Source organism: Equus caballus, chromosome 6, assembly GCF_041296265.1.
Source record: "Equus caballus isolate H_3958 breed thoroughbred chromosome 6, TB-T2T, whole genome shotgun sequence".
NCBI lineage: Eukaryota > Metazoa > Chordata > Mammalia > Perissodactyla > Equidae > Equus > Equus caballus.
This window is the reverse complement of record NC_091689.1, coordinates 56052732-56066429: the sequence shown is the minus strand read 5'-3', so window position 1 is coordinate 56066429 and position 13698 is coordinate 56052732. Positions and strand designations below refer to the sequence as shown.

Sequence of the window (13698 nt, the reverse complement as noted above, 5' to 3'; positions counted from 1 at the left end):
AGATAGTTCTCTGATCTGAGTTCCTTGCAGCCTGTCCCAACCACCTCTTTGCCAAATGCCCCATTTCTTTCTTTTATTTTTTTGCCTAGTTCTAAATCTCTAAAGTCCTATCAGCTTGGCTGAGGAAGCCAAAGTTTCTCCTGGACTCTGGTCTCCAGGCTCACATGATTGTGTATAACACTATTACATCTTGAGGAGATCACCAAATGTATTGTCTTTGAAGTATTTAGTAAGCTTTTGAGTATAACCTATTTCGGGAGCAAATTGAGGGATTGAAATTGGGTATGTTGTCTCTTCATATGCCTTAAGAATGATTTTTCTGTGACTGTTCTTGTTCTGTCAGAAAAGGAAAACATTCTTTAAAGCTGAACCAAACCGAATAGGATGATCAGGACCCGAGGAATTAGATGAATGAGGTCTAGTTTGAAGAAGAAACAGTAAATGACGACTAGATCCTTCTTGAAGTCTTGTTCATTTCCTTTATGTAATTCTTTGATTAATTTTCTCAGACTACTGTGGGTGTTTATAACGTGGCAAACATGATGTGAAGGAATAATTAGAAAACCAGACTAAATCCTCACATTTAAGGAAAAACATTTATATAAATTAAGTTTCTTAAAATCATTCCCTTGGATATTAATTGTAATATTATAGAAGATTGGTTAAACAGACATTTTTCTAAAGAAGATATCCTGATGGCCAACAAGCATGAAAAGATGTTCAGCATCATCAATTATTAGGGAAATGTAAACCGAAACTACATTGAGATATCATTGTGCACCTGTCAAAATTAAATATTTTTTATATTATTAAAAAGACAAGAAATAAATGTTGGAGAGAATGTGGAGAAAAGAGAACCCTCGTATACTGCTGATGGGAATGTAAACTGGTGTAGCCACTGTGGAAAACAGTGTGGAGATTTCTCAGAAAATTAAGAAAAGGGCTACCATATGATCCAGCTATTCACTTCTGGGTATTTATTCAAAGAATAGGAAAACACTAATTCAAAAAGATATATGCACCCCTATGTTCATTGTAGCATTATTCACAATAGCCAAGACATGGAAACAACTTAAGTGCCCATTGACAGATGAATGGATAAAGAAGATGTGGCAGGCACACACATACATGCATATGTAAATACATACATACAATGGAATACTACTCAGCCATGAGAAAGATGAAATCCTGCCATCTGCAACAGCATGGATGGATCTCAAGGGCATTATGCTATGAGATAAGTCAGACAGAGAAAGACAAACACTGTATGATTTCACTCATATGTGGAAGGTAAAAAACAACCACCACCACCAAACACATAAATACAGAGAATGGATTGGTTGTTACCAGAGGGGATGAGGAGTGGGGAGAGGGTGAAATGGGTAAAGGGGGACATTTGTATGTTGACGGATGGAAACTAGAGTTTTGGTGGTGAACACCATGTAGTGTATACAGAATTTGAATTATAATGATGTACACCTGAAGTCTATATAATGTTATAAACCATTGTTGCCTCAATTAAAGGAAAAAACACTGTATAATGTACTTTAATTACTTAATAGATTAGTGATACATGGATAACATTTAATATGTGATTTTGATATTTTTATATACACAGATTATTAAAATTTATATATTACCTGAGAAAATCAAATTCTGAAAGTGTCAAAAAAAATAAAGCAAACATACTGCTTTGAAAATAATTTTTTCGAGTGTAAATGTTTTTTCTTCTGGCTGCATGCAAGGGTAAAGGTGGACTCTGTAACTGCTCTTTCCTCTAAGTGAGTGGTTAAGAAGATGACCTCACAGCTCTGGGCATTGGTTGGGAGGCATTCACCTCTATCTGGATTTTAGAGTTTAGACCTCATCACCATGAATTTTCTTTCCTCAGAGAGGGCAACTTTTCTAGAAGATGTCATCAAACATGAAATTATGATGCACTTGCTCTTGCTTTAGTTACAGCTGACTATTTTCAAATCAGAAATTTCTGGCATACCGTCTTCATAACTTAAATCACAAAATATATCCATTTAATAATGTATGCCTCGGAAATTCACTTTTGTGAGTTCTTTTTCAATTTGTGCCTTTAAAGAGAGAGTAATATGCTCTGCGCTTCCAGTGTAAAAGTTTGTCTACTCTCGCTGAATAAGTAATTTTTAAAGAAGAATTACTGAGAATCTTTTCTTGTAACGAGTTATCATTTTCCTCTTGTAAACTATTTTCCATTTTATGGCGTAAGTACTTATTCAGAGGTTTAAAAAAGTAAATGAAAAGCTCCTGCTAGCGGTTTTAGGGCATTTTATGCCTTAAGATTTTACTGGAAAAGAGGGCAAGTAATGGTGATTTAAAATGCATAAAAAATGCAATCATTCCCAGAAGAAAGGTTTTATTATACTTTGTTGCTGCTAAAATAAATACACACAGGACAAGACTTGGATGATTCAAATCTGGTGGTTTTCTTTAGAATTGAAAGGCATAGGTGACATGGAGTGGCAAATACGGGTGGCAACACTTAGCTTCTTTACTTCCTCTGAAGCAGCAGCCACCCTTAACAAGGTTGTGTAGTCATCACTGTTAGTAATTTGTGATTATTTCACCCCGCCCTTCTAACATTCCCGGTTACTCTCAGACCCAATGACTTCAGACTGGCTGACCTCACTCTGTTATGGTCAGAGCTAGGCAACAGGTGTGAGTGATTCTAACAGTTTTGTATACACCCCTCCTTATAACAACCTTTCATAAAAACTTGCCTAAACATCTACTGCCTCTACTCTCTCTTACGGAAATAATGAACTGAATTAATGAAGCCATTTATTTTTTATTTTGACTTTGTTGAGGTATAATTGACAAATCGTAAGATATTTAAAGCGTACATCTGGTGATTTGGTACACATATACATTGAGAAAGGATCCCCCCCCATCTAGATAATTAATACATTGACATATCCATCACCTCATATATTTATTGTTTTAGGGGGAGGTGAAACACTTAAGTTCTACTCATAGCAAATTTTAATGATACAAATTTCAATTGTACAATACAGTGTTATGAACTAGAGTCACCATGATTTACATTAGATCCTCAGACCTTAATTCATTTATAGCTGAAAGTTTGTACCCTTTTACCAACCTCTCCCTATTTCCTCCAGCCCTTGGCAACCACTTTTCTCTTTTGTGTTTCTATGAGTTTGATTTTTTTTTTTTAAGATTCTACACATAAGTGATACCTTGCAATATTTGTCTTTTTCTGTCTGGCTTATTACACTTAGCATAATGCCTTCAGGGTCCACCCATGTTGTCACAAATGACAGGATTTCCTTCTTTCTCGTGGCCGAATAATATTCCATTGTGTGTATATATGTATGTATGTATGTATGCATATATATAGATAGATAGATAGATAGATAGATAGATAGATAGATACCACATCTGCTTTATCCATTCATCTGTTTATGGACCCTTAGGTTGTTTCCATATCTTGGCTATTGTGAATAATGCTGCAATGAACATGGGGCTGACTGTAGATATTTCTTCAATTTCCGTCAGTAATATACCCAGTAGTGAGACTGCTGAATTGCATGGTAGTTCTATTTTTAATTTTTATGATACCTCCATACTGTTTCCCATAGTGACTGCACCAATTTACATTCACATCAAGAGTGCACAAGGGTTACCTTTTCTCCACACCCTTGCCAACGCTTGTTATTTCTTGTCTTTGTGATGATAGCCATCTCAACAGATAGGAGGTGATATCTCATTGTGGTTTTGATTCACATTTCCCTGATGATTAGTGATACTGAGAATCTTTTCATTTACCTGTTGGCCATTTGTATGTCTTCTTTGGGAAAATGTCTGTTCAGGTCCTCCGACCATTTTTTAATTGGATTGTTTGGCGTTTTTTTGCTATTGAGTTGTATGAGTTCTTTATACATTATGGGTGTTAACTCCTTATCAGGTATATGATTTGCAGGTATTTTCTCCCATTCTTTAAGTTGCCTTTTCATTTTCTTGATGGTTTAAGCTAAGGAATTTAAGTGGTGAAAATTGTTTATTTGTATTTTTGTGTTAAGTGTATTCCAGTGACGAATATTCCAGAGTAATATAATATGGGTAATTTGACATCAATACTGGTCCATCGGGGAAATCTCAACTATTCTGTCTGTGGATAAGCTCAGCCCTACACCTGCCAATTTTTTCATCAGAATTAACTATAGTAAACATGTGTCTGATACTTTTCTAAAATATTCCCAATTTCAAATATTTTGCCTGAGTAAATCTATAAATAATCGAAATAGCCAGAAATTCCATTGCTTCACGGTCTATCGTGCAATCCCCATCCTTCATTTTACATAAAGAAATAATACAAAGTCTTTAGGTGAATGTTTTTTTGGTTGTTTCTTTGTTTTCCCCCCATAGCTCTAAAACCATGCTGCTCCCTGGGACCCATAGACCTCAGCTCTCCCTAGGGGTAGCCTGGTAGCCCAGTACTATTGACCATCAAGATAAATGTGTTTCTGCCTTTCTGCATTTCCTTCAACAGTAAATCTGATAATAGTGCTGTCATTCTTTAACAAGTAAAAAATTGTGTCTATGTACATTTTAAAAATGAGAAAAATGGTATAATTTTAATGCATAGAGTTCATATAATTTTCCAGTGACAGTATTTGCTTTGCCAGAGGGGTAAAGGTCTGTGTCTTAAACATAGAGAGCAAGGATTAAGGGTTTTATTCCTGTTGTTTTTAGACCATTTTTATACAAGCTGTTAAAGTCTGCCTAAAACCAAAGTCACCTATTACTGAAATTCCTGAGGAAAGAATTTATTGCTTTTGTACCTGGCTATTTCCAGAATTAAGATTTAGCCTTTGCATTAATTGCTTTCCTTACTACTTAGGGCTTTACAAGTAGGTGTACAAAAATGTATCACCGCCATTTCATAATTTATTAACATAATGGTCAATCACTTGAAAATGAAACTGACCACAATATCGTGGCGGGTTCTTGTTGACTGATGTTAGTGCTCATTCAAATAGTATTGCTGATTCTTTAACCTCCCCTCCTGTCTTTCAGCAATCCAGTCTATCAGAGTATCCTGCAGCTGATGGGTATGCATTCAATAACATTTACTCAAGAGGGTCGCATCTGGATCAAGGGGAAGCCGCCGTTGCTTTTAAGCCAACTCCTAATCGCCATGTAGATAGGTAACGTTTCATGGGCACCATTTGGAGAGCTGTGGATGACTGTTTCTGGTTTAGTGCAAATAGAGGTGACAGTGTCTGCATTGTTCACTGCTTCTTTAAGCTTTCCATCTGTTAATTATTTGATAAAGTTACATTTGTTCCTTTTTAGAACTGGCTTTGATGAACAAAAGATGTCTGGACCTCCAGTGTGTAATTTAGTGCAAATGCTTTTAGATGACTTTCTCTTTTTAAGAATATGCTTCTGACAAAATCTGTAAATCAAGAAGAAAGGAGAATTGTTCTGAAACTCTCTGTTAGTTGGTACCAGATGGTCTCTAAGGATCTTTCCAGCCCTATAACTTTTAAAGGAAATAATTTCCATCTTTCTCTCCCCCAACAAAAACTAAATCCCTTCCTTTAGATAGAAATATTTAAACTAAATATAAGTTAAATATTTAAACAGAGTCAATGCCTTATTTGCCATTCTTACCATTTCATCTTATTATATTTTATTTTTACTTTCTAGTTTTACATTTCATTTCTTTTCTCATATTTTCACTCTTAAAAAAATTCAGTATAGGCAAAGATGGAGAATTGAGGTAAGGAAGAAATAAATGAAGTGGAATAGGTTCACTTTTTCAGTCTTGTTTTCTAGCCACTGCAAGTGAGGTTTACTTAGAGGCCAACCCCTATACCAAAGAGAAAGAAAAGGAGGTGAAATATTGGTCACAAGGATACAGGAGATGATCATCAGATGAAGTGGAGTAGAGAACTGGTCCTAGGACTTTCCTACCTCAAAGCCTCTCTTAGCACCATGTTGCATGCCCTTTGTTTCTTCTCAGTATACTCTTTTCTTAATAGAATCTAAATAAAGTGAGATTTAAAATTTTTGGTTTTTGTCGGGAATGATGACAGAGGTATTAAGTAACTGATGTGCAAATTATACAGGTATAACTCTTAAGGGCAACAGTAGCATATTAAATTTGGTACAAAGAAAAATCAATGAATAATACGTTTTGAAAATGCCAACATATGAAATGAGTTTTAATTATAGATTCAATTTTTAGTAGATATGGGTGAAAATCAGTTTGGATATTTAAAAATTATTGCATTGAAATTCTTCTTGACTAACTCATTACTCATCCTATTATTTTCTTTTTCCTTTTTTCTGTCTTAGCTGTCAATATTCTGGAAATTATTTCAGATTAGTAATTCTTACCTTTTCTTTTTGTTCCATTGCTCCAGTAAATTGGGATGGTTTTTCACAGCTAAGCAGCTAGAAAACCACTTGAGTACCTTTCTCATGTGTGTTCAGAGTTATAGTACGTATTGATAGTAGAAAACTTTTATCATGTTCTAAGACCACATCTAGCACGTTGTGGCCACTCAGTAAGTGTTTGTAGGTTTATTTGATTGACTTACTGAATGACTGAACAGGTACATGATTGTGTACCTAACATTTCAAAGTCACTACCTCTCTGTCCTTCACCTGCAAATCTATTGTAAGGTATAGTATTACTGATGGAAAAACCCTCTGCCATTTATTTTGGGTAGCTTATCACAAAGCCTTTTAAAAGTTTACCTCGATCTTTATAGAGTATCAGGGGAGTAGGTATACCTTTGACTTACTGATTTAGTCATATCTCTGTACCCTACCTACTTCCAAAATGGATTCAGGCAGCTCCCTTAAATGATATTCAGTTAAAGTAATGTAAATGTTACGAATTAAATAAATAAAATACAAAATTAAAAAATCAAAAGTGAGCATAAGAGTTAAATATTTGAGGTATAGGTTGACACTGTGATTGAATTTCAAATTTGTCTTTGAACTTCATCGTTGTCTGCAAAAAGAGAAACATAATCATTTACTATCATTAGGAAAAGGAAGAAGTATATATCAATTCATTAGGATAAACAATGTTTTTCTTAGTATTAAATCCTCAAAAATATTTATCTCATGGAATTTTACATAGGATATGAGCAATGATGTAAGGAACATTATTTTTAAACATATTTTTGTCCCTCATTTGGAGAATACTGTGGTGAATTTCAGAAGGTTTCTTTTAGTAACCTTTGATAAATAAGAAATGTAAATGGAATTTAGGGAAAAAAATTACATGAAGGAGTATTCAAGTATATAGATATTAGAGTTGTCAAACTTTAGCCAGAGAGAATTTTTTTAAAAAATACATTGAATAGTAGGTGGATTGTATATCTCACTTGTCTGTCCTTATGGATTGCCTCTCTCGGCTGGGCTATCCTAATAGGAGCTGGATAGTTGATAGATACCTGGATCATTGATGTTCTATGTTGCTAAGGAAATTTGTCATCATTATTGCAAAAACCATCTGAAAGTTCTGGTCTGATGTGAAGTACACAGAGGTTTGGAATTTGTTTTTCTAATTATTACTATTACTAACCTTAACCTCTATTACACATGAAGAAATGCAGTAAATACCATATGAAGTATACAGTCATGCATCACTTAACCATGGGGATACAGTCTGAGAAATGTGTCCTCAGGAGATTTTGTCATTGTGTGAACATCACAGAGTGTACTTAGGCAAACCTAGATGGTATAGCCTACTGCGCACCTAGGCTATCCAGTACTGATCTTATGAGATCACCATTGTATATGTGGTCTGTCATCGACCGAAACCTTGTTATGCAACGCGTGACTGTATTCACTTTTCAGTGAAATTACCATGTCATTAGATACACCACCTGTTGAATTCAGACCCCTTAAGTTTATTTTTTGCCCAGCTGTAGTTTGTGCATTTTAATTGTAAGACCTCCAAACTTTCTTTTAGTTCTCATATTCTGTAAGACATAATAAAACTAAACTACTATCTAAATAATTGGTCAAAATGTTTTCTGGTAGGGATTGGCTTGCCTTAATGTTTTACTTCTATTTTCAGCCTCTAGGAAGAGCTAGCAGAAAATAATCTTTTTTCTTTCTTTTTATAGAAATTATGATCCAGTCAAAACACAACCCAAGAAATATGCCAAATCCAAGTATGACTTTGTGGCAAGGAACAACAGTGAGCTCTCAGTTCTGAAGGATGATATTTTAGAGGTAGTAGAATTTTACCTTTTTTATGCTCTTCATAAAGTGGATTTATTGTATTCCTCTCTTGGTATATATCTAACCCTTCCCCAAAGAAACCTTCCTCAGAAATCAGACGTCAAGAAGTTATTCTTCAGTATTATTTTATTTTACCAGTGATACACTATGTTATAGATACCTGTATCTCTTGAGGAGAGTTAGCTGCTTTATCCATCTTCTGTTTGTTTGGGGGAGGACGGAGGTTGGATTTCTTTACTCATTTTTCTCTCTTCTTTTTTCTGGGCTTTATTCATTTGGGAATCAAGGCTAGTTATCAATTCAGATGTAGATGTACCATAATAATTTAATAAGAAAAAACTTTTCCTTCCTCCTCTCCTGGTACCCTTGCATAGACATACCCAACAGTGAGTGAGCAGGCTGGGAATAATCTACCATGCCTTCTGAATCTCCTTCTTAGGTTGTAACTGAGAGTTCATCTTTTTTTTTTGAGGAAGATTAACCTTGAGCTAACATCTGCCGCCAATCCTCCTCTTTTTGCTGAGGAAGACTGGCCCTGAGCTAATATCCGTGCCCATCTTCCTCTACTTCATATGTGGGACGCCTGCCACAGCATGGCTTGACAAGCAGTACACCCAGGATCCAAACTGGCAAACCCCAGGTTGCCAAAGCAGAATGTGTGAACTTAACCGCTGCACCACTGGGCCAGCCCCAAGAGTTCATCTTTTTTAATATATAATGTGGGATGGTCACAATAACTTTTGTAAAAAAAAAAGTGATTTTCACACTTTTCCTTTCTATTCCAAAGGTGGTTGACAATAGACCTTTCCAAGAGAGTCATGTTAGTCACCTATAGTACTTCAGATAATGCAAATAGTTAAATATTTTTGGGAGGTAATATGGAGTTTGGGTAGATTCTTGATAGTGGTCCCACTCGTTTTCTATACTAGTAATTGTAATCTTTAGTGTAATGCCTGAGAATCATTCAACCCGCAGTATGTTGATGCAAAGTCAACTTATTAGAAGTGAAAAAGTTTCTTGGTCTAGGAATAAAAATTGAACTTCCTTCAATTTTGGCTTTGGTGCAGAAATGATGCCTTTATTTTCTTGCTTGATGGCAGATCCTTGATGATAGGAAGCAATGGTGGAAAGTTCGAAATGCAAGTGGAGAATCTGGATTTGTGCCAAATAACATTTTGGATATCGTGAGACCTCCAGAATCTGGATTAGGGCGTGCTGATCCACCTTACACACATACCATACAGGTAATTATGATTTCTTAGCAGAATTTACAAATTTTCGAATTTGTTACTCTTAAACAGAATTTAAACATCTTTAGTGGGTTAATCATTTTGGGGCTTAATTGGTGGTACAATTTACACAGTTTTTTCCTAGGGTAATTGGTGGGCAGAGGTGAGAGACATAGGGAAGAATTACACATGTTTTCTGATTTACTTCTTCAGGAAATTGCTCACAATGTTTACCATTCAATGACTCTTTCTCTGAATGCTATTTTTTTCACCCTACCATATTTCTGACGTTTGGAGAAATAGTATTTCCGCCTCTTTCCTCTTACCCATAGCTCTCCCACCCGATGGCTTCCTCTTGGTAGAGGATGGTACTGAGAGAGCGGCTGGAGTCTCCAGCTCTTCATCTTCACCAGACTTTGCTCTCATTCTCTTCAATGTTCTGCCACAGACTAACCTTGAACTTGCGTTCATCTCACCTTACACTAACACATGAGTATTTGTTCAGTTGCACTATAATAATTTTTCTTTCTTGAATTCAAGATTAAAATGTGGTTATGATATGCGTTAGATGGGCCAGGCTTTCTCTTCTTGATCATTGAATAATTCTTGAGTCCCATGCCATGTTTTCAGGATTTCAGTGACCCTGGTTATCTCATTCACCCTGACACCTGAATTCACTTGTTATTAAAGTTTTGGGATTTTTGGCCTGTGGCAGAATCTCTAGAGTCGGATCTGCCAACAGAGACAAGATGGATGGACTACCCTCTGAACCTGTGTTGGCTTCTTTCTCATGCCTCCAGGAAGAATTCTTTCAATTTTCAGAATCTTGAGCAAAGATCACATCTGACCCCCTAATAATGCCATAAATTCGAGAAGAAGCCAAAGCTGCATAGAGTATGCAGTGAAACAGTTAATTTCCATTCCTAGGCTTAGCAAAATACAGGTTGTCAAAACCCAGAATTGTGTCATGTGCTGCCATGACCGTTCTTAAGTACTTCTGGCTCCTCATGGCATTCGAGCCAGTACAAGTCCTGGACTTATCCAGAGTGACTTTTGGCCTTATTAGAATCCAGGAACCAAGCAAACATTTAAAATAAAGAATTGGTGTACAATTTATATATCTTGATAACTTAAAGTGATGGCAATGGAAATTTAGTTTGCTGTGCTTATGTTTTGGCTGGCCTGACATCCATATATATTATGTACTTATTTTATGTTCGTCATTTGTTATTAGCTGTTGATGCCAAAGAAGGAGTTTGAGTTATTCAAGGTATGGTCTACTCCATTTACCATGGATTTTTGAAGTGAATTTTCTAACTTAGTTTTAATACCTTTTTCTTTCCTAAGTTCCTCCTTTTCTGATTTTGAGATGTGGTTTCTCAACATCCTATAGGCTTCTGTCTGGTTTGTAAATGCCAGTTCTTCATGTTCTTTCTGTTAGAGTGCCTTAAACAGTGTTTAGAGTGTATGCTTGAAATGGATGCCTAAAGTAATGATAGAGTATATACCTTTTGAGCTGTAAGGACTGTTTTTAATACTTAACTCATGATAAACTATAAGAAACACTATTTACCAGGAATATCCTTAGTTGCTGTATGTGAACAGAAGCCAAGAGTTTATATTTTAGGTGTTAAAAACAATTATTCAAGTTTGTTTTTCTTTGTGTGCGTGGTTGCTAGAAATGGGCAAACTCCAGTAAAATAAGATACTTAAAACTGGCAAATAATGTAAATTCTAAATATTTTCCCCCACCTGCGATTTCCTAAGGAGTTTAACCTCTCTTACCTTTTCCTGTTTACTGTTCAGTCTTGCCTTTTTCTTCAATCCTGATTCCTTGCTTGAGCCATAAGTTGGCTTTTCTGTTTAAATGTTGCTTCTGTCTAAAATTGAACCAAAACTGTTAATACCTACCATAGGTAGAGAGAGTACTTGTTTGAGAACATAAAATCTATTCCTCCTTTCGTGAACAGAGCCTCATCTTATATTTTTGTCACCTTTGGCACAACCAAGAACTTTTTTAAGTGCTCACAAGTTTCAGGAGTTTGTTTTGCCCTTTTATGTAAATAGAAACTTGTGAGGATTTCCTGCTTGGGCTATTTCCCTTTAAACTTTTCAACACTATCTCACTGTCTTCTGAAAATTTCTGGCTGCAACGCTGAATGCAGTGATGTATGCAGAAATGTGTACAGAAGCTCTTGTGTGTGTGTGTGTGTGTGTGTGTGTGTGTGTGTGTTTAGGTGGAGGGAAGCACTTTTACAAGGCATTAAAAACAATCTATTTTTTAACACCTCCTGAAAGTTTTGGGCTGAGGCCAACCAAACCACTAGACTTTGTCAGATTTTAATAAGCAAGCTTGACAATCTGCTATCTGGCATACATACTGCTCTAAAAGGATTCCTGTTCTCAAAGCATTTATAACACACACACAAAATGACTAGATAGAGTAGGAAGGAAAAGAAAAAAGTTCCTCATAAATATGTGCCCATCATTTTGTATCTCTACGACATTACCAGATACATTCATCTAAAATGTCTAAAGAAATTTCCTGCAGCCTATTTCAGAATGACAAAAAAGCTACCACCATGTTTATGTAAATTCTAGAGATCCTAACATCCTAACTTATAGACTGCCACTGGATTACAAACATAGCAAAAGCAATTCTGTGTCTTATTCATCTTTTCATTCATTCACCCCAAAAATATTTATTGAGTGCCAGTGTCTCGCACTTGATAAAAAGAAAGACAGAAAGCATAGCACTGATCAGATCCTGCATAAAGCATGCTGTCTGGAATCAAATCTCCAGGCCACCTGCCATGGCTTTACTCCTCCCTTTGTGCTTGTGTATTAGGAGCAGCCACCATCTCTCTTCAGAAATGGCCAACAACACACTTTTTCCCATGGCTCTTCCATCCGATGGTATAAAAGTATTTGAAGAAACTTAAAGAAACTTCTTACAAAAACATTTTAGATCCCTGTACTATACTGCAGAAAGATGCTCATGCTGTGTGCCAGGCATTGTTTAAGGACTTATCAAAGACTGATTCATTTAATTCCCACAACAACCTTATGTGCTAGCACATTTTATATATGAGTAGACTAAGGTACAGAGAAGTAACTTGCCCACAGTTACACAGCTATGAGAAGCCAGGATTGGGACCCAGGAATCAGAGTCCATGCTCTGATGTACTCAACTGTTATAAGGAATAGTGCTTAGAAAAGGTTGTCATCTCATTTTGTATAGACATGGTTTTTCATTATATGAATGCTTAAAGTGAGATCTTCTCAGAATAGCTTTACCATGCATTGTACTGTGATAAAAGTTGATCTGATTAGACACCATTTTTGAAATTGGATTTTTGCCTTATGCATCCATTCCTTGGATTTCATGAATTCTTTCTCTTTTTTTTTTATCATATAGGAAAATGATCCAAATTATATAATTCACTTACAAAGTAGACATTTTTTGAATGGTGGGAGTAAAGGAATTAGATGTGAACTATTTCCATGTAGCATCTGCAAGCCACCAAATGTTTTAAAAATGCACATAATTATGACTTGTTTTCATACCCTCTGTTTCCTATACGGAAGAAGTATATATCTGAATAATGGCAGACCCTGGGTGAAGGGTGCAAGAGCAGCCCTTGCCTGTTGTTCACACTTTGGGTTAGAGATTCTCTTCTGATGGCAGGGATGCTAGTCCCTGGCACCAGTAGTGAGGGGTAGGTGTTGAATTGCCACCCGCCATCCCTGAGAGTCCAGGCTATTTAATATCCTCACATTTGAAGTGATTTTTAACAACTCTGTAAAAACAGCCATTCCCACCTAATGTGTTTCCCCCGTGGCTTCAGCAAAGATTTAAAAATAAAAGGGAGGGAGGTAATAGAGAATATGTGAAAGATATGGAACTTACAAAAATGTTGGATGAAACCACAGGGAAAAGGAAGTAAATGCTTATGAGAGGTTATGGAGAAATGAAGATAAATAACATATCTTTTGATAAAAATTTTGTTGTAGCACGTTTGAGGGCTTTATAGTATTTTAGCTGGGCAAGAAACGCACATCAGGGTGCTTTCTCCCCATCTGGCATCTACTTGCCACATGAAGTTTCCTGATATTTCTTTTGACTTGATTTCCAGACGTCCAGCACTGTGGCTGTTCATCTACGAGAATTACCCTTTGGCCCATATAGAGTCTCATGTTATATGCC

The 13698-nt window shown here is 36.0% G+C and overlaps 1 protein-coding gene across 23 annotated transcripts in view; it reads left to right on the top strand.

Moving 5' to 3' along the window:
• Positions 1–13698, top strand: part of EPS8 (EGFR pathway substrate 8, signaling adaptor) — a 171367-nt gene that overhangs the window by 141614 nt on the left and 16055 nt on the right. For 19 of the 23 annotated variants that reach the window (XM_023643178.2, XM_070269994.1, XM_023643176.2 and 16 more), the window contains 3 exons: positions 5068–5198; positions 8145–8253; positions 9363–9506. In XM_023643178.2, coding sequence (XP_023498946.1) covers positions 5068–5198; positions 8145–8253; positions 9363–9506 — 384 coding nt within the window. Of the gene's footprint in view, positions 1–343; positions 1704–5067; positions 5199–8144; positions 8254–9362; positions 9507–13698 lie in introns of those variants that run through there. The other 4 variants (XM_070269995.1, XM_070269996.1, XM_070269998.1 and 1 more) reach the window with 1 other exon arrangement.